The 20036-nt window shown below is 47.3% G+C and overlaps 2 protein-coding genes, 1 long non-coding RNA gene and 3 gene segments (V, D, J or C); 1 reads left to right on the forward strand and 5 right to left on the reverse strand.

Moving 5' to 3' along the window:
• The window catches only part of LOC102940154 (immunoglobulin epsilon heavy chain-like), a 1331510-nt gene that overhangs the window by 776662 nt on the left and 534812 nt on the right, over positions 1-20036 (reverse strand). The window lies entirely within an intron of this gene.
• Positions 1-20036, reverse strand: part of LOC119563587 — a 797667-nt gene that overhangs the window by 756630 nt on the left and 21001 nt on the right.
• LOC119568011 overlaps positions 1-20036 on the reverse strand; it is a 937337-nt gene that overhangs the window by 394565 nt on the left and 522736 nt on the right.
• Positions 1-20036, reverse strand: part of LOC102948108 — an 883083-nt gene that overhangs the window by 369057 nt on the left and 493990 nt on the right. The window lies entirely within an intron of this gene.
• The window catches only part of LOC122462699, a 480831-nt gene that overhangs the window by 319979 nt on the left and 140816 nt on the right, over positions 1-20036 (forward strand). The window lies entirely within an intron of this gene.
• LOC102946069 lies at positions 9325-9865 on the reverse strand. The segment is given in 2 exon segments: positions 9325-9664; positions 9759-9865. Coding segments are annotated over 2 exon segments (381 nt in total).

Here is a 20036-nt window from a genome sequence, read left to right on the forward strand (position 1 = left end):
AAGAACTCAATGGGAACAGAGTCACTGACCGATTGCTAGAGTCACTAATTCGCCCCCCTTCCATTGCAAATTGTAAATGACTACACATGGGTGAAGGCCATGGAGAATGAGGTCTAGAATCCCCGCCTTGTTACCAGTGTCACGGGGGCCAGCACCTCACTGCACTGTGGAAAACCCGCTTCCCCTTTTCCATTGGCCCCTGCTTTGCTCCGTGTCACTGTGTGTCTCTCCCGGAGCAGTAATAGGCGGCGGTGTCCGCAGCTGTCGGCGAGCGGAGCTCCAGGGAGACCTGGTTCTTGGCCAATACCATGTGCACCCCATCCATTCCGGCCGTTTCCCCGCCGGCTGCCGGACCCAGTCCCAGGTGGCGCTGGTGCTAGAAACCGAGTCTCCGGAGATGGTACAAGTGAGTGTCAGGGACTTCTCGGGTTTCGCCTCTCCCGGGCCCGTTTCCTTCAGCTGCACTTGGGAGAGGACACCTGGGAAGGAAACAGAGAAATGAATCCGTGAGCCAGGTTCCTATTCCTGGGAGCGGGGACCATGAGAAAATTAAACACCCTGAGACGGCTACTGAGGGAGTGAGGCACCCTAATGCCACTGAGTTGCATTGGGATCCGGGCATCTCATTCCTTTAGGCTGCCTTGAACATCTCCTCTTCTGCAGTCACTGCAGCAAGGAACCCTCCTGACCCCCTCCCCGCACTCGGCACGTACCTGAAGGGGCCTCCAGCATGAACAGGAAAACCAGTAGCAGGTTCATCTTAAGTGAAGGTGCAAACTGTCCCCAGCAGCCAGGGCCGGGCAGTTCGGTGTCTAGGGGGAGACTGAGGCTTCTCCAATCAGGGGTTTGTATTTAAAGAGGAGCCCTCCAGGCAGGGATTTGCATGGGGGTTTCCCAGAATTAATATAAAAGCTGACAGGGTGTGTGCTCTGTCTACACTTGGGGATCTTTCCTTGGAACCAGTCCTACCCCCCGAGACAGTGAGTTCAGCTCAGCGAAATGTGAAACAGCCTAAGGTATTTGGACCCCCAAACTCAGTTTAAATAAATAGAATTTGGTCATTTAACACTCTTAAAGGACGTTGAAATTCTCAGTCAAATGTAAGTGCAAGACAGCGCCTTCTTTGGAATGAAGGAATATCTCGAGAAGAGAAATTTTACCCCTTCTCCTGTGGTTTTGGATGGGATTTCAAAAGAGCCCAAGGGAATTAAGAACAAAAATGGCATCGAAATTCAGTAGGATTTGGGCCTTTAACTGTCTCACCCCATCTCTTAAATCCTATCCCGTGTTAGGTAGAGATTTATCATCTTGTTAGCAAACGTACTGCATTTACTGTACAGTCAGACATACATTTATAGTGAATAAGGGTTTTATTGCAATGCATTGAGTTAAATTAGAGCCTTTCGGCCGATATTAACGTACTCTGGGTGACATTAGTTAGTGGATTTATGTCTGCTGCCCTCAGAAGACAGTAACTGTCTGAGAATATCCCTTCTCCGCCTCTGTTAGGTATCATATCCCATGTGTTCTCCCAGCACCCCCTTGAAGAAATGACCCAAGCTCATATTCTGGATAATATCTGGGTGGTTTATTTTTAGTCAACCCTTTGCAAGAAAGTATTTTCGAGGATAAATTACATTTCTGATCCTTGGCGCCACTTGAGTTATTGTCACTTCTCATTGTCATTTTGCTCTAACACCAGAAACAGAATAATCCTTCTCGATATTTACACTGCTGTAATTCTGATCAGTTAAGAGGTCCCTGATCCTCTTCTTCGCTTTCCTTGTAAAGTTTCCCGTTGTTCGTTTATTGCTGTTAATACGACACCCAACCATGAACCAAGTCCTTTGTCAAACACATACGAAGACACGTGTTCTCTCTCTCTCTCTCTCTCTCTCTCCCCACATACGCCCCACCTATGTATCGATCGATCATTCTTGCATTAGTCTGGCTTTTCTTCTTTTATATAATAACATTCATACTTTATAAACTGGGTGCAAAGACAGGTGTTTCTGATCTGAATAAGATATTATAGTTACCGTGGAGTTTTGCCCCATTATCTTACAGAAGAAAGGAATAAGTTTGCCCTCTGCACAAGGGATATGCTTGAGGTGAAGTTCCCTTGCTATATTTGCAATATATTTTTAGTCAGGGTTCAAAAATCAAAAAGATTTCCCAGCGTTTAAAATGCTGGGGGCCCTGATTCTGGCCCCTGTCAGGCCTGTGCGCTATGCCAGTGTAGACAGCTGTCATTCCAGTCTGAAGTGACTACAGGGTCAATGAGACAGAGAAGGAGAACTCGAGTTCCCCCCAAAGATCCGGAGCGTTAGTAGCTCGCCGCGTGCACCGGGAAAACCCGCTTCCCCTTTTTGTATCAGCCCCGGCTCCACTTCGCCACTCTGCGTCTCGATGTGCGCGTGTGTATCCCCCGGGCGCAGTCACAGGCCGCGGTGTCCGCAGCTGTCAGCGCGAGCAGCTGCAGGGAGAACCGGCTCTTGGAGGCCTCTTGGCTGATGGTCAGTCGGCTCTGCAGAGCCCTGGCGTAGTTCGTGGGCCAGCCGCCGGCTGAACGCCAGATGTTCCCCATCCACTCCAGAACTCGCCCCGCCGGATCCAGTTCCAGCTCGATCCGGCGTTAGACTGTGAGTTCCCGGAGAGGGTGCAGGTGAGGGTAAGGGGCTCTCCGGACTTCACCGCTCCAGGACCCGACTGCTGCAGCTGCCCTTGGGCGAGGACACCTGGAAGGGAAAATAAACAAAGCTGTGAGCCAGGCTTTTGTCCCCTGGCAGAGGAGAACGCGTGGCAATTAAACACGTGGAGAGTGAGCCTAAGGGAGTTGGGCACCCCGGTGCCGCTGAAATCCATTGGGATCTCTGCGCCTCATCCCTTCAGGCTGCTTTTAAAGCCTCTGGAATGGCACCAGCAGTGAAATCTATCAGAGACACGCACACAAAGAGGGGTCTAGCATGAAAACAAATAGGAGCAAATTCATGAGGAGTCAGAGCTGAGTGTGTCTGGCGAGACAGGAATGGGCAGTTCGGGAGAGGCTGAGGGTCCCAGAGTCAGGGGCTTGTATTTAAACAGGAACCCCCGGGCAGGGATTTGCATGCGGCTTTTACACTGTACATATAAAAGGAGAATGGCGCTGAGGCGTGCTGTGTGAAGCGTTTCAGAGTAGCAGCCGTGTTAGTCTGTGTTCGCAAAAAGAACAGGAGGACTTGTGGCACCTTAGGGACTAACAAATTTATTTGACCATAAGCTTTCGTGGGCTACAGCCCACTTCATCGGATGCGTTAAGCGGTTTTTGTGGTTGGGAGATGCTTCCCCCTCGCGGAGGGATCGGGAATCGCTCGCAGGATATAGGATATTCTAGATTATTTCTTAGGGTTTTTGTTCAGGGTTTGGCCTATGCTGGTAAGGTATTTCCTCGCCTTTACAGTACGGTGCACCTTATGTGTATATATTCCCTGATTGTTACCCGTTTGTACAGAGGAATCCAAATCCTGTATCGCTTTATTCTGCTGCACAGATCCTAAGGAAACAGAATTAATTTCTGCCTGGTCAGTAGAAGTGATTCCCTGGGGATAGCTGAGAAAATCTCATTTGAACCAGAGCAGTCAGAGGGACCAGTATTTAGTTCTCCTGCCTCCTTCCTTCCCAGCAACTCCCAGCAGGGTTAGCCGAGCGATTCCTGATTCACCTTCTTTGTACATTTTCCTTCCACTGGTTTGCTTGGCATTAATATAGCAGTAAAAAGTGAAATGTGCAATTTATATCACAAATTCAAATACAATCTATCCATCCAGGACACTGTTAAGCAGTATCCAAGCCCCTCACAATCTGTAATGCATTCATACTCTCAATACCCCTGTGATGTAGGGCTTATGGCCTGTGGGAAACTGAGGCACAAGGGGAATAAGCGTGTTGCCCATGGAGACTCAGGAAGGTTGTGGTGGTTGACAAAATATAACTTTATTGCTCTCTCTCTTTCTCTCTCCCTCTCTCTCCCTCTCACACACACACACTCACACACACACCCCACACTGTTATCTGAACATCTTCAAAAATAATAAGACCTGAAAATTTTGAAGGAGTCTAAGGGATGACAGCTGCCCAAACCTTCCTAATGAATGTGTGTCCGGTTCTGGTGCCTAGTTCCTTTAAGTCCCTTTTAACATCCTGGCCAACATGTATCTGTCATAAATATAAAGGGAAGGGTAAACCCCTTTAAAATCCCTCCTGGCCAGAGGAAATCTCCTCTCACCTGTAAAGGGTTAAGAAGCTAAAGGTAACCTCGCTGGCACCTGACCAAAATGACCAATGAGGAGACAAGATACTTTCAAAAGCTGGGAGGAGGGAGAGAAACAAAGGGTATGTGTGTCTGTCTATATTTTGTCTTTGCCGGGGATAGACCAGGAATGAAGCCTTAGAACTTTTAGTAAGTAATCTAGCTAGGTACGTGTTAGATTATGATTTCTTTAAATGGCTGAGAAAAGAATTGTGCTGAATAGAATAACTATTTCTGTCTGTGTATCTTTTTTGTAACTTAAGGTTTTTGCCTAGAGGGGTTCTCTATGTTTTGAATCTAATTACCCTGTAAAGTATTTACCATCCTGATTTTACAGGGGGGATTATTTTTTTATTTCTATTTACTTCTATTTCTATTAAAAGTCTTTTTGTAAGAAAACTGAATGCTTTTTCATTGTTCTCAGATCCAAGGGTTTGGGTCTGTGGTCACCTATGCAAATTGGTGAGGCTTTTTATCCAACATTTCCCTGGAAAGGGGGGTGCAAGTGTTGGGAGGATTGTTCATCGTTCTTAAGATCCAAGGGTCTGGGTCTGTAGTCACCTAGGCAAATTGGTGAGGCTTTTTCCCAAACCTTGTCCAGGAAGTGGGGTGCAAGGTTTTGGGAAGTATTTTGGGGGGAAAGACGTGTCCAAACAGCTCTTCCCCAGTAACCAGTATTTGTTTGGTGGTGGTAGTGGCCAATCCAAGGACAAAGGGTGGAATATTTTGTACCTTGGGGAAGTTTTGACCTAAGCTGGTAAAGATAAGCTTAGGAGGTTTTTCTTTCATGCAGGTCCCCACATCTGTACCCTAGAGTTCAGAGTGGGGGAGGAACCTTGACAGTATCCTAAGAGTCAGTTTTTTGAAGATATGAAGGCAACCGGTGCAATTTTCAAAAGCTCCTATGTGCCCAACGCCCATCGCAATCACAGAGTTTTAGGCTTCTAGGGGCTTTTGAAAATTCTCTTCTGCACCTTAAATCCCTTTGGGAATTTGGCTCCTTGGTTACTGTTACAACACAACTTGGGGCTTTTTCAAATCTTTCTAGATTAACATCAGTTTCTCACAAAAAGAAACGGAGTACTTGTGGCACCTTAGAGACTAACCAATTTATTTGAGCATGAGCTTTCGTGAGCTACAGCTCACTTCGTCGGATGCATCCAGTTTTTCAAAATCAGTCCCTTGCTGTCTCTTTCCCTATTTCTGATTCCCGTCCAGCGTGGAAGGACTGGATTTGTTTGTCTGTTTGTCTGCAAAGCCCTTGGAAGACCTGTAAGATTGAATTTTGCTGGACAAGAGCTGGTAGAGCTTTTGGCAATACTGCCACGAGCGGGTTGAAGCATGTCCCTAAAGCTCATTATCCGCCTCTTCATGACATTCCCTGGTGTTGGAGGGGAGAGTTGGCTGGAAACTGCACAGACACTGGGCCTGTGGATTGTCTCTCCGGGTGCAGCCTTGGGAGAGTAAGTGGCGGATTTAAACAGAAGACTTTCACCGGCATTTGCATATTCCCCTTCTTATAAGAGATACAAACTCCTTCCCTTAATGATCTGAAATTGCTTTCATGGAGTCTCCGATAGAAGGACTCTATGCGTTTGTGCAGTGCCTACAACTTCGAGGTGGGATCCTGGTTATATTTTCATATGACTGGAGAAATAAGGAGAGGATGTCAATGACTTCACTTGACTGCTCTTAAATCAACTGTGGTGAAGGGAAATATTTCCATTGTCTTTAGTGGGCTTTAGCTCATGTTGTGTGAGAGAAGAATATTTGGCCAGAGAGCAGAACAGATGGGAATTATACAGACCGTGATTATTGGATAGCAGAAGTGTGAAAATGTATCCTCTCTTTTAAGATTAGGTCGGAATTATAGCTACTATCTATCTATCTATCTATCTATCTATCTATCTATCTATCTATCTATCTATCTATCTATCTATCTATCTATCTATCTATCTATCTATCTATCTATCTATCTATCAACTTTGCCTCCTACCCCTTCTTTAATGTTGGTGTCAGAGTTATCAATTAGGAGCGAGCTACTTTTTTGTCCATTGCGTTCTCAGGGTAACTTGGTGCCTGAGTGCGGAAACGGACTTTGCAAAGATGGGCCGGAATATTTCTGTTTTTTGTTTGTTTGTTTGTTTGTTGGCTACATTTCTGGAAATAATTCTGGAGTCACTGTCTGAGGAGAAGGGTCAGTGCTGCGGAGATAGGATAAAACCCATCTCTGTTCAGAAGGGCAGCACAAGGCTTCGCCAGTGGACAAATCCCCAGTCTCTAAAGCGGGGAGGTTTTGTGTGAGCCCAGACCGGCTTCCCCTCACTGTGTGTCAGTGTCCCTCGCACAGTAATACACGGCGGGGTCCTCCGCTCTCAGGCTGGTCATTTGCAGGTAGAAGTTGGTGCTGTCCTTGGAGGCTGTGAATCGCCCCTGGATGGTGGGGGAGTAGTAATTCGTGACTGAAGATTTGTGACAGCGGACCAGCCACTCCAGTCCCTTTCCCGGCTGCTGTCTGACCCAATCCATCCACCAGTCGTTCGGAACAAACCCGGTCACGGCGCATTTCAGCTGGGTGGATTCCCCCGGCTGCTTCACTTCGGGACCCGACTGGGTCAGAACAACCTGCGAACGGGCCCCTGGGGGGGTGGGGGGGGGGGTGAGGGAGGAGAGAAAACAGGAAACAGTGAAGGATCCAGTCAAATTAAATACATTCTCCATCAATTTAAAGGAGGCAAAGAAATACCAAAAAAAAGTGTTTACCGTATAACGACATTTATGCCAAAAATATAACATGCTCCTGCATCTCCAATGTGTTCAGGTGGAGAAAATACCTGCACCAGCAATGCCCCGTCTGTCTCATCCCCTACAGCACGAATTGGGTGTTCATGTCGGCTGACTATTGAGAAATCCGCTTCCCCTTTTTGTGCCAGTCCCCGCTGTGCTCCGTGTCACCGTGTCTCTGGCGCAGTAATAGGTGCCGGTGTCTGCAGCCGTCAGCGAGCGGAGCTGGAGATAAACTTCGTTTTTAGAGGTGTCCCTGGTGATGGTGACCCGAGGTTTCAGAGCCGAGTTGTACTCTGTGGTCCCGCTGTTAGCTGTATTCCGGATAAACCCCATCCACTCCAGCCCTTTCCCGGGGGGCTGCCGGTTCCAGCTCCAATAGTAGCTGCTGACGGAGACTCCAGAGACTTTACAGGTGATACTGAGGGTCTCTCCGGGCTTCACCGCTCCCGGGCCGGACTGGACCAGCTGCACCTGGGAGAGGACACCTGGGGAAAGGGAAACAAAGCAAGGAATTAATTAGCCGCCGAAAGAATCTGTGGATCTGTTGCTAATTTTCTCGCTCTCAATAAACACTTACAGGAGGGGGCAGAGAACAGGGAAAGGAAAAGCAACAGAGATTTCATTGTCGTTTTCATGCAATGAGGGAAACTCCCCAGCGGCCAGGACCAGGCAGTTCTGTGTCTGGGGAGAGACTGAGGCTCCAAGAACCAGGGGTTTATTTTTAAACAGGACCCCCCGGGGCAGGGATTTGCATGCGGGTTCCCCAGGGCGGGTATAAGAGACGGCAGGGGGTGAGCGCTCAGTACATGGCGATGTCCCCTTCGGACAGGGGTCCCCTTTGCACGGCAGAGAGACCACGCGGCCAGCTCAGCCCGGCTGTACATTCGTCTTTGGTGATTCGCCTGGGGCCCTAGGAGACAGGACAGAAGACGCAGGGTCAGTCCCTACATCACGCACTCGCTCCCTGTTGCCGTTGTGTGAATCCACCGAGGGACTCTGCGTGCACAATGCCCACTCGTGTCAGTGGGCGGTGGGTGCCCAACCCCCCTAGGCGGGTTGGATAATCTCAGCCTTACTGAGTCAGGGCCTCAGTTCCTCGTCTGTAAAATGGGGATAATGAGACTTCTCAGCGACACGTGTGAGGGTAAAATCCAGGACTGGTCCTGAGTCGCTCATCTAACCCGGGGAGGGAGAAAGGTTGGTTTTCCCAAGTAGCACCAGCCAACAGCTTTCAGGGCAGGAGCAGGAGGGAGAGAAGTTGGGAGACAGGAAAGTTCTGGGCTGTATCCAAAGGAGGCCTGTGATTGTGGTAGGTCAGGAGCGGGGCTGGGACACACACTGGCAAGGGGGGAGGGGGAGAATTTGGCAGGGATGTTAAACCTTGTCCTTTAGGGTTCAAACCAGTGATACCCAGGCCTCAGGGGTTCAGGAGCCAAATTATCCATCAATATTACCCAAAGAGTCACAGTAGTGTGAATGACAGGGAAACTATTTAGTGTATATGTATATATATAGACACACTCTCTCTATATATTTAGTATATATGTATTTATATATAATATATTATTTAGATATCTATCTGTATTTCTATATCTATAAAATTCCCACAGTAAGTTAATAACAGTGCAAGTTGATAACTGAATTGGTTAATAACATAATAAAAACATCCTGATTGGTTAATAACTTGGATGGGTTCGTAATTAAATCGTACCAGGTGCTGCAAAGGCCGGCGGGAAACACATTAAAAAGCCCCCTGCGGCTGGAGAGCCACAGTGTGAGTGTCTCTGGTTTAACCCAATCTCTGTTAGAGGCCAGAGCCAGACCTGATCTGGAGGGTGGATATTCTCACATCCTCAGATGCGGGGTCCTTATGTGAAGCAGTCCCCGCTAGTCATGCTCAGAGACAGGTTATTGGGCTACGCGAACTTGACTTGAACCCCGCTGGGACTTCCTGGGCTCCTGAGGGAGAAAGGCAGCTCTGTCTTCTGTAGCTGGTACCCAGAAGGGATTGCTGCTGGGAATGAGACCTGATTGCTTGTCTGATTGATTCCCCCTAAGGAAGCCATGAGATGTGAGCTCTGTGTCTCTGTTTTACAAGGAGCTGAGTGAGGAGACGAGGAATTTTCCCTCTCCCCTTTCCACCTCCTAAACCTCCTTGTGACCAGTGTCTCACGCCGCTTCTAATGCAGACATGAGTGTGAAAGGGCCCCGAGTGAGTCTAGACAATCCGCTCCCCCTTTTTGTACCAGCCCCGCTTTGCTCTGTGTCACTGTGTGTCTCTGGCACAGTAATACATGGCGGTGTCTGCAGCCGCGAGGGAGGCCAGCTGCAGGGAGACCTGGTTCTTGGAGGTATCCGAAGAGATGGTGGTCCGGCTTTGGAGAGACGCCGCAAACCACTTTCTCCCGTCGTATGGGTATATACTTGCTACCCACTCCAGCCCTTTCCCGGGGGGCTGCCGGACCCAGCTCCATGCGTAGCTGCTGTCAGTGATGGAGACACCCGAGACGGCGCAGGTCAGTGTGAGGGTCTGTCCGGGCTTCACCACGCCCGGGCCGGACTCGACCAGCTGCACCTGAGAGAGGACACCTGAAACAGAGGGAAACAAGTTATGGAAGTAATGAGGCAGCCAGTGAATCTGTGGATCTGTCCCCAATTTCCCCGCCCTCTAATACACACTCACAGGTAGGGGCCGATAACAGGGAAAGGAAAAGCCACAGAGATTTCATTCTTGTTTTCATAAAAGAAGGGAAACGCCTCAGCAGGCAGGACCGGGCAGTTCCGTGTCTGGGGAGAAGCTGAGACTCCCAGGCTCAGGGGTTTGTATTTAAACAGGAACCGCCGGGGGCAGGAATTTGCATGAGGGTTTCACCCAGCGGGTATAAAGGGGGATGGGACCTCTAGGTAGGGAGCTGTCTGGTGGGAAGCAGAGTCACGGATCCCATTCATGTCTTAGCGTGTGACCCAAAGTCAATTCACTTTCATTGGAGCCCTTTAAAGGGAAGCAAGGGACGGTGAATCGGGTCCCTACACTGGGGGTTTGAATCCAGCCTTCCAGCCTGCTGCCCAACCCCCCGGGCAGAGCTGGAAAATACAGACAAGAGAGAGGAGATGTCCAGGGACATGAGACTCTCCCGGGAGTGTCTGTGGGGGAAGGAGCCGCATCTGCGGGGAGCCAAAGGCTGGTTCCAGGCACCAGAGTGTGAGAAACCGCTTCAGGGAAAGGGGAGAGAGCTGGGCAGGGAGGGTAGATGCAGGTTCTGGGCTCTGTCCCAATAAAGGCCGTGAGGGCAGTAACCCAGGGACAGTCTAGAGCAGAGGTTCTCAAACTGTGGTCCGTGGACCACCAGTGGTCAGCAAGCTCTATTCAGGTGGTCCGCGGATAGTTCCCCCTAAGGTGCGCGCCTGGGTGGCCGCACACAAGAGAATGAAGGGTCACCCACCTAATTAGTAGAGCCACGCAGGCATGGCTCCACTAATTAGGTGCCTGGACCCTGGAGAAGATGCACATGTAAGGTGAGGTGGTGGCCTTGGGGGGAATAGGGGGTAGGTGGCAGGGGGCAGTGGGGTGCGAAGAGGGGCTGGGGGGAATCTGGGACTTGTAGGACTGCGGTGGCCAGAGAAAAATGTGACTTTCCCCAGCTCCAGGGCTGCTGGGGAGAGACCCCCCTCCTTCCCAGCCCAGCTTTGTGGCTGCCACAGCGCAGGAGACCCCCTTCTTCCCAGCCCCATCTCAGGAGTTGCCGTGGCAGGGGATAGAGGGCACATCTATCTCATTAGAAAGGTAAGAAGATTGATATTAAAATATGAGTTGTGTGCTTTCATTTGTAGAACAAAAAAAAGTTAATTATTATTTTTGTATAGAACTTTTATCCAAAGGGCTTTACAATAGTTAGATAACGGTACAAATAACATTCGGAAAGATCATTACATGGTCCTCCAAGACCCTCAGCAATTTTCAAGTGGTCCACGGAAAAAAAAGTTTGAGAACCACTGGTCTAGAGCACATCCTCGGGGGAAATGCATTCCCTTAGTGTCCGGTGCTTTTCCTGTAGCAGGGACATCTGTGAGGGGGAGAGACAGTGTGAGAGAGACACTGCTGGGCCCTGCTGTGGGGAGTGAAACTTGCTCCGAGTGTAGGGGTATGTCAGTGCTGAAGCCCAGCCGGTCTCTCACGCTGACCTGTAAAGTATCCGGTGACCCCATTCCAAGCTATGCCCGGTTCATTTGGATTCGCAACATATCTGAGAAAAGCACGAATGGCTCAGAGACAACCAATATTCTGGGCTCATGCACTCTGCTCTTTCTCTTAAACCTCCAAGGAGAAATAAGACAAAATGTTTACTCATGACCCAGAGGCAAAGGGGAACAAGATAGACTAGAGTAAGGCACGTTTACACTGGTATAACCTCATACAAACTAGGTGTTGCACTGTTATACCCTTGTGGGTGAAAACATTACTCTCCTAACTCAAACACATATGGATACAAAAGCTGTGTGTAGACCGGAGCTGAGCGCTCTAGGGAGTCAAGACTGATTTAGAAACAAAGTTGCACGAGTTTGTCTTAGGCCTTGTTGAGGGGGGAAATTAGTTTTGTTATAAACGAAACTGAATTTAAATCCATGTAGCGATACTGGTCTAACCCCAAGTGTACACTCTGGTTTGGGTGGAAAAGTGCCTTTCTAGGGTTTAGCTTATATCCCCTGGTCTGCTAAACTTTCACTTAGACTTTCTTTCTTTCTTTTTCCATGTATAACTATTTTTATTTCTCCAATTTGAGCAAAAGGGTGTCTCTCTTGTACCAGTTGCTATGGGAAAATGTTATGATGGGTGAAGTGTTAAAATCCATTGCTGATGTAATAACCTGGTATATGGATTTGTGTACAGGCCCAAAGCCCAGAGTTTGGTCAAGAGGTCAGAGACCTAGCAATAGCTAAGAGAAAGCAGAATAACAAAATATAACTTTGCTTTTGCTAAGATCTGCCTGGTCAGCAAAACACCAGATGTTGGGGGCAATAATTGTGTCTTAGTCAAAGTTGCAAATAGAACAAAGAAGCCCTGTTTCTGTTGTGTTAGTTTCTTCTGTAGGGAGATGTTCTTCCCACACATCCAACCTTGAGTTTATGAAAAGGTTGGAACATGTCAGTATAAGATATGGACTCCTCCCACCTCCCTTTCCCAGGGACCAATGCCTGCCTTAAAACACAAATGAACAACTTGAAAGACAATCTTTATTGACATATACTTTCACTGTTTCTTTGCTTTTACACCAGATATGTATCTGTTGAACAATCAAAGGAGCTACTTCATTCCTATGGACCCCAAATCAGAATTCAACATATATATTTTATACTAATACATTTATTAAAGTACTAAATAAATGCTTAAAGTTAATTTGTTAACTTGAGACCATGGGCGGAGACATTATGTAACCTTTTGACCATTGGCTACTGTGCTATCATGCCTTGCAGCTAAACATATCCGGAGGTGTGGAACTGCCTACCCCGTCACTTTCCCCCGCCCATGGAAAATCCATATATTCCATTGTAATCAATTAATTAACAGTGTCTCTGAGCCTAATAAGCAAGGTGACACTCCCTTAGCGCTGTACGTAATAAACTCCTGCGCTTGACCTCTACGCTGTGTGGATTTATGTCCTTCAATGGGCTTATGAAATAGATATTAGCAATGTCCTCAGGGAAATGACTCTCTCATTTTGGTCAAACTGGACAGTCTCTATGTAAAAGAATAAATAGACACAAATCAGATGTCAAGAATTATAACATTCATAAACCAGTCGGAGAACACTTCAATCTCTCTGGTCACGCGATTACAGACATGAAAGTTGCAATATTACAACAAAAAAACTTCAAAACCAGACTCCAGCGAGAGACTGTTGAATTGGAATTCATTTGCAAATTGGATACAATTAACTTAGGCTTGAATAGAGACTGGGAGTGGTTAAGTCATTATGCAAGGTAACCTATTTCCCCTTGTTTTTTCCTACCTCAGACGTTCTTGTTAAACCCTGGATTTGTGCTGGAAATGGCCCACCTTGATTATCATACACATTGTAAGGAGAGTGATCACTTTAGATAAGCTATTACCAACAGGAGAGTGGGGTGGGGAGAGAGAAAACCTTTTGTAGTGGTAAACACCCATTTTTTCATGCTTTGTGTGTATAAAAACATCTTCTGTATTTTCCACAGTATGCATCTGATGAAGTGAGCTGTAGCTCACGAAAGCTCATGCTCAGATAAACTGGTTAGTCTCTAAGGTGCCACAAGTAGTCCTTTCCTTTTTCAATTATCAGAGGAAGCTGATCAGAAATTACAGTGATTGTCATCAAAATAAAATTTTAAGCTAGAAAGAGAGAGAATGTCAGAGAGTGTGAAAATGATAGATAGATAGATGTGTGTGTGTGAAAGAGAGAGAGAGAGAGAACAAGTATAAATATATGCCAATGGGGCTATGTTAAATGTCTACAGATGAAATTCTAGCCCATAAAGAGTATTAAAGATGGCTATAATACTGATTGAAAAAACTACTTACATGAGAGTCCAGACAGAAATAATACCCACAGTAGAAATTCCATTGCAATGAGAGAGTAGTCAATTTCAGTAACCTGTGACACAGAGGAATTAAAATTTCTGAGCCAGTGGTCTCCACTATTGTTTAGTGGTCTCCACTATTGTCTCCACTGTTGTTTATTGTTATGTTTATGTATGAGTTACAACATGCAAGTTTTGCATGCTAATGAGATGCCATTCTTAGTCAGAATAAAAGCAGGGCCTGGGGTTTTCAAAGGAGCGTAAAAGAGTAAGTCACAGAAATCCTCTAGTAATTCAGTGTGAACTAGGCAGGTACATCACTATTAAAATCAGAAGGAGGAAGGTGTCCAACTCCCTTAGGCTTCAAAACCCCAGCCTAGGGTTTTGGTGCTCATAGGCCAACAGAGAACAGGGACAAGGAGAGATGGATTGGGGCAATCAGAGAAAACCTTACAAAGAATTGCAGAAAGATTCACATGAGGGTACTTTTAAATGTGACATCGAAAAAAACCCGTACAACAGAGTTTCTCTCTGCCATAATCTAATAATGAAAATGAAAGCTTTGCTGCACTCAGAAAAGATCAGGCAGGAGAACACCCAAAGATACACTGGAATGTTGTGGGTACTAAAGTTACATACATGCTTACACTTGAAAATTACAACGAAATTTAGAGGGAATTAGGTGCTGAAATCCCATTGAAAATAAGTTGGATACTCAAGCTGAAATTTTCAACAGATTCTTAGGGAGTTTTCAAAGGAAGTTAGGTGCAAAATTCCCTTTGAATTTGAATGGGATTTGGGTACCCAACTCCATTAGGTCTCTTTGAAATCCTAAACCTTTCTCTCTGAGACTTTTTTGAATATCCCAGCCCAAATTCCCTTAGACTGCTTTGAAAATACCACCCCTGTTTCCCTTTGGCTACTTTGAAAATGCTCCTTTGAAAATACCAGAGCAAATCCCCTTAAGTTGTTTTGAAAATACCATCCTGGGAGTTTTAGCTGATTCTGGGTCTTTACACCAATGCACCTCTATTGAGTTCAGTGAAATTACTCTGGATTTACACTGGTGTGCCTCAGCTCATATTCAGGACCTAGAACCGCAGAAGGATAAATGTTTTCTCTGTTCACATTGAGCTGCCTGTGAGCATCTGCTGCCCCCTGCTGGGAGACAGAGGCACTGTGTGTCTTGTATTAACTTTTAACTCTCTGTGTAACTTTCAGGCAGGTACACAGCACTGTCCACTGGTCAGAGGCTGCTGATTTGTAAATACAGGGTGCTGTGGGAATTATTCCTGGAGAGAGTGGATGACTTTTTAATTATCCGCATAAAATGCAACAACACTATACGTTGGGCTGCATAGCCAAGAGACCCACTTCTGTCATTTTCCAGCAGCCTGTCAGACCCAGCCCTAATAGTGGTCATTGAAGGTGAATCCAGAAGTTTTTCACAGGATAATTACCTGGCTTTTGGTACTTATATAGCAGCTGTTTCTTGTAATATCTGGTTTGATTATGGAAACTGTTCTGATAATAATGACTGCACAAACACAGAGGGGCTGTCCTCTGAGAGCTTCAGGATCAGAGAATTATCCTGAACACCTGTTGGGGTGGTCTAAATAGTGCCTGGTCATGCCATGAGTGCAGGGGCCTGGACTTGATGACTTCTAGGGGTTCCTTCCAGTTCTATGATTTTATGATTCCTTTTAAAACAGGAAGCACAATAAAATATTTTTTTTTATGTCAGAGATGAACTCCCAGTGCTAAATGAGCTTCTCTATTGACCTTCAGTTCAAGTGGCATAGCATCAGGCAAAACAGGATAGGTACATTTCTGTCCTTAAGGCCCAATCCCTCAAACATGGGCGTCTTGTCTATATACAAATGTCAAATAAATCATTTTGGAAAAACAATTTATTTCAGACTTGTATGTGAGCATGTATAGCCAGGTCATATGAATGTATTTTGTGTCAGTAACTTGGGTTTTCTTGGGCTCTGAGCTAAAGACCCTGCAAAGAGCCCATGGGTGAAATTACACACCACCAACAACAATAAATAGCTTTTATATAGCAGTTTTCCCCAGGTCTCAAAATGCTTCACAAAGGATGGCAGTAAAATTATCCCCATTTTTAAAGATTGGGAAACTGAGGCATGTGGCACTAAAGTGACTTGCCCAGGGTCACCAAACAAGCAAGAATCAGGAACAGAACCAGATCCTCCTGAGTCCCAGTGCAGTGCCTTTTAGGCCCTACTGCCAAAAGCATTTACACATATACTTATCTTTAAGCACATCGGTAGTCCCCATTGAAGTCTATGGCACTTGTTGCTACAGAGAATTATTTCCCAGGCATCTTTATGGTGGGTCTTGCCCGCATGCTCAGGGTTTAACTGATCATCATATTTGGGGAGGGAAGGAATTCTCCGGCAGGGCAGATTGGCAGAGACCCTGTGGTTTTTTGTTTTGTTTTTTCCTCCCTTCCTCTGCAGTGTGGGCCACTGGTCACTTGCTCATGTGAACTAGAGTAAAAGGTGGCTTCTCTGTAATTTAAAGTCTTTAGCTCAAGACTGGAGAACTTCAGTAACTTGGCCAGCTCCTGCCGGGGAGTAGGATCGGGGCACTGGGGCTTTACAATGCATGTTTTTGTTGTTATTAGTACCAATTACTGGTGTTATCGTAGTATCTAGACATCCCAGACACAGTCAGAGACAGTCACTTCCCAGAAGAGCTTACAGTCTAAACAGACAAAGGGGAAAGCAAAGGGAAGTGACTTTCCCAAAGTCACCCAGAGGTCAGTGGCAGAAAAGAACCCAGGTGTCCTGATGCCCAGTGCACTCCCCTATCCACTAGACAACACTGCCGCTTCATTTTTGCCTCCTCATCTGCGTATGTCCCTTGTTTTCAATTCGTATCGATTTGTTCGGTGAACCCTGCTGAATGTGGCCTCGCTGGTCAGAGCCCGCTTCCCCTTTTTGTGCCAGTCCCGCTCTGCTCCGTGTCACCGTGTCTCTCCGGGCGCAGTAATACGTGGCGGTGTCCGCGGCTGTCAGCGAGCGGAGCTGCAGGGAGAACTGGTTCTTGGAGGAATCTGCGCTGAGGGTTGCTCGGCTCTGGAAAGACGGGCCGTAGTATATGCGCCACTTGGAGCTGGACCAGTCGATCTGTCCCACCCACTCCAGCCCTTTCCCGGGAGCCTGTCGGACCCATTCCCAGTAGCGACTAGTGACCGAGTCACCGGTGATAGCACAGGTCAGTGTGAGGGTCTCTCCGGGCTTCACCACCCCTGGACCGGACTGGGCCAGCTGCACTTGGGACAGGACACCTGAGGGGAAAATAAAAGATCGCATCAATGTAGGAAATCATTCCCCACCACTGTGCATTTACCTTCCCCTGCAGCAGTTACTTACATCCCGGGGCGCCCATTAGGGAAAGAAAAAGCATCAGAAACTTCATTGTTTGCAATCAAGGACTAAAATGTGCCCAGCCGGCAGGAACGGGCAGTTCTGTGTCTGGGGGGAGACTGAGGCCCCTAGAACCAGATGTTTGTATTTAAACAGGAACCCTCGGGGCAGGGATTTGCATGCGGGTTTCACTCAGCTAGGATAAAAAGGGCTGTCAGAGGGAGGCTCTGGCTAAAAGGGGACATGTCCCCAGGCACAAAGGGGGAGAATTCAGCTGTGCTCCAGAATTGAAATCTCATTTTGTCACCACCTGCAGAGAATTAGCCAGGGTGCATACCTACATAGGACCATAGTGATGGCCATATGCGGTCAGTCCCATGTTCCATCTAGTCCAATATCATCTCTCTGGCTGTGGCCAGTAACCGATAGTTCAGAGGAAAGTGTAAGAAACCCTGTAGTGGGCAGTGTGGGGTAACCTGCCTTCCACATTAGATCTTATCCTGATTTCCAGTAATGAGAGATTGGCTTAAATCCTGAAGCACCAGGTTTTAAATCCCTTTCAAATACAGGTTGTGATTAGCTAGATAACTCTGGATATTCTTCATGTCCCTATAAATGTGCCATCTGTTCAAGTCACAATTTGTGACAGGAGCCCCGTGTTTGACCCCGTGAAAGCCAAAGATGAAGGATAACGCTCTGGTTAAACCACTGAACTGGAAATAGAAAAGGAGGACTTGTGGCACCTTAGAGACTAACAAATTTATCTGAGCATAAGCTTTCGTGAGCTACAGCTCACTTCATCGGATGCATTCAGTGGAAAATACAGTGGGGAGATTTATATACATAGAGAACATGAAACAATGGGTGTTACGATACACACTGTAAGGAGAGTGATCACTTAAGGTGAGCTAATACCAGCGGGGGGGGGGGGGGGGGACCTTTTGTAATGATAATCAAGGTGGGCCATTTCCAGCAGTTGACAAGAACATCTGAGGAAGGGGGGGGGGGGGGGGGATAAACATGGGAAAATAGTTTTACTTTGTGTAATGACCCATCCACTCCCAGTCTCTATTCAAGCCTAAGTTAATTGTATCCAGTTTGCAACTTAATTCCAATTCAGCAGTCTCTAGTTGGAGTCTGTTTTTGAAGTTTTTTGTTGAAGAATTGGACTGGACTTGAGGACTTCTAGAGGTCATAATTCCTGCAGCCACTCCAGGGTGATGGGGGCTGCAGGAAGGGCAGCCAGCATATCCCTAGGTCCTGCGTCGCTTCCCGCAGGCCCCATTGGCCTGGAGCTGGCAAACCGCGGGCAGTGGGGGCCGTGATCTGCCGAACCTGCCGACGCAGCAGGTAAACAAAAAGGCCCGGCCCCCATGGGCTTTCCCTGAACATGCGGCGGCCCTAGTTTGAAAACCACTGTTCTAGATAATACTTTGTCCTGACTTGAGTGCAGGGGAGTGGACTTCATGACCTCTCGAGGTCCCTTCCAATTCAATGATGCTATGAACATCACAGTAACTGATTTCTTCCTTTGTCTCATTTCTCAGAGTTGTCGTTTATAGACCTTCATCTCCCCTTAGAGCTTAAGACATTGTTTTCAAACTACAGCAAAAGGTTTTTGCCTGGGTATAAATTCATTTTCCCTCACCGTGTCTCACACAGTGATACCGGGCGGTGTCCTCGGGTTTCAGGACGGTCATTTGCAGATACACCCTGGCGACGGAGTTGTCTCTGGAGATGGTGAATCACCCTTGAACAGCCTGTGAATACCACTGGCTCGATCCAGTTGGTTTGCTGACCTCAGCCACCTATTCCAGCCCTTTCCCTGGAGCCTTTAGGACCCAATGCATGCTGTGGTTGCTGAAGGGGAATCCGGAGGCTTTGCAGGAGAGATGGAGAGAGTCTCTGGGCTTTTTTGCATCCCCTCCGGACTCCACCAGCTGGACCTGGGACCGGGCACCTGGGTATAGAAACACATTATAAATCATATCAATGTGAGTTTCAAATACTCCTACATTCCTCTGCATCTCCAGTGTACTGAGAGAGAGAGAGAGAGAGAGAGAGAAAATCTTCCAGAGTTATTACAATGAAAACTAAATGGAGCCAAAGACTCATTTTCCCTAATGATGCAGGGGAAAGTTCTTAGGAGACTGGCTGGTAACTGCACAGACACAGGGGACTGCAGATTGTCTGGCCGGGTGCCACCTGGGCAGAGAGAAGGACAGATTTAAACAGGTTTCGGGGGCGGGGGGAGGGGGGGGGAGAGGGGTAGCCGTGTTAGTCTGTATCAGCAAAAACAACAAGAAGTCATGTGGCACCTTAAAGACTAACAAATTCAGACTAATACATCTGATGAAGTGGGTTCCAGCCCACAAAAGCTTATGCCCAAATAAATGTGTTAGTCTTTAAGGTGCCACAAGGACTCCTCATTGTTTATTCCAGTCAAGTGGAAGTTCCGCTCTGAAGACACCCTCTCACCCCCCATGCACAGTGGGGCTGTCATTTGGTGGAGTCAGTGACTAGGGTCGCATCACATGTTTCCATTCGGTCGGGACACCGACTGGAGGGGTGAAGATTCCCTGGGGCGCTGAAACGAAGTGGGGCCATTCCTCTTCCCAGCATTGACCTTCTCTACCGAAATGTGCATTGGCCAGAGGGCCAGGTCCTCATGCATGGTGCATGGCCTGTGTTGCAGAATGTCAGTATAGTAGGGAAAAGTGCTTGGAGGAAAGTGTAAAGCCAGAGAGTTCACATTTGGATGCACAGTGCCAGGGAGGTGAATGTGCTAAGGGCAGAATGTCTTTGGGTTAGGGGTCACAGTATGTTGTGCACAGCAAAGAATTTCAGGTGGGTTTAGAAAAGCATGGATATGTTCTTTCCCCTTAACTCCTCATTACCTGGCTTCTTTGGGTTTAGGCTGATGGTGGGAATTTGCAACTGAGAGGCAGGCCAGTGCGGTGCCTACTTACAGCGATGGGGCAGAGTGGATCTCTGGTGGGTTGAGCTGCACTGTA

Source organism: Chelonia mydas, chromosome 13 (genome assembly GCF_015237465.2).
Source record: "Chelonia mydas isolate rCheMyd1 chromosome 13, rCheMyd1.pri.v2, whole genome shotgun sequence".
Classification (NCBI taxonomy): Eukaryota; Metazoa; Chordata; order Testudines; family Cheloniidae; genus Chelonia; species Chelonia mydas.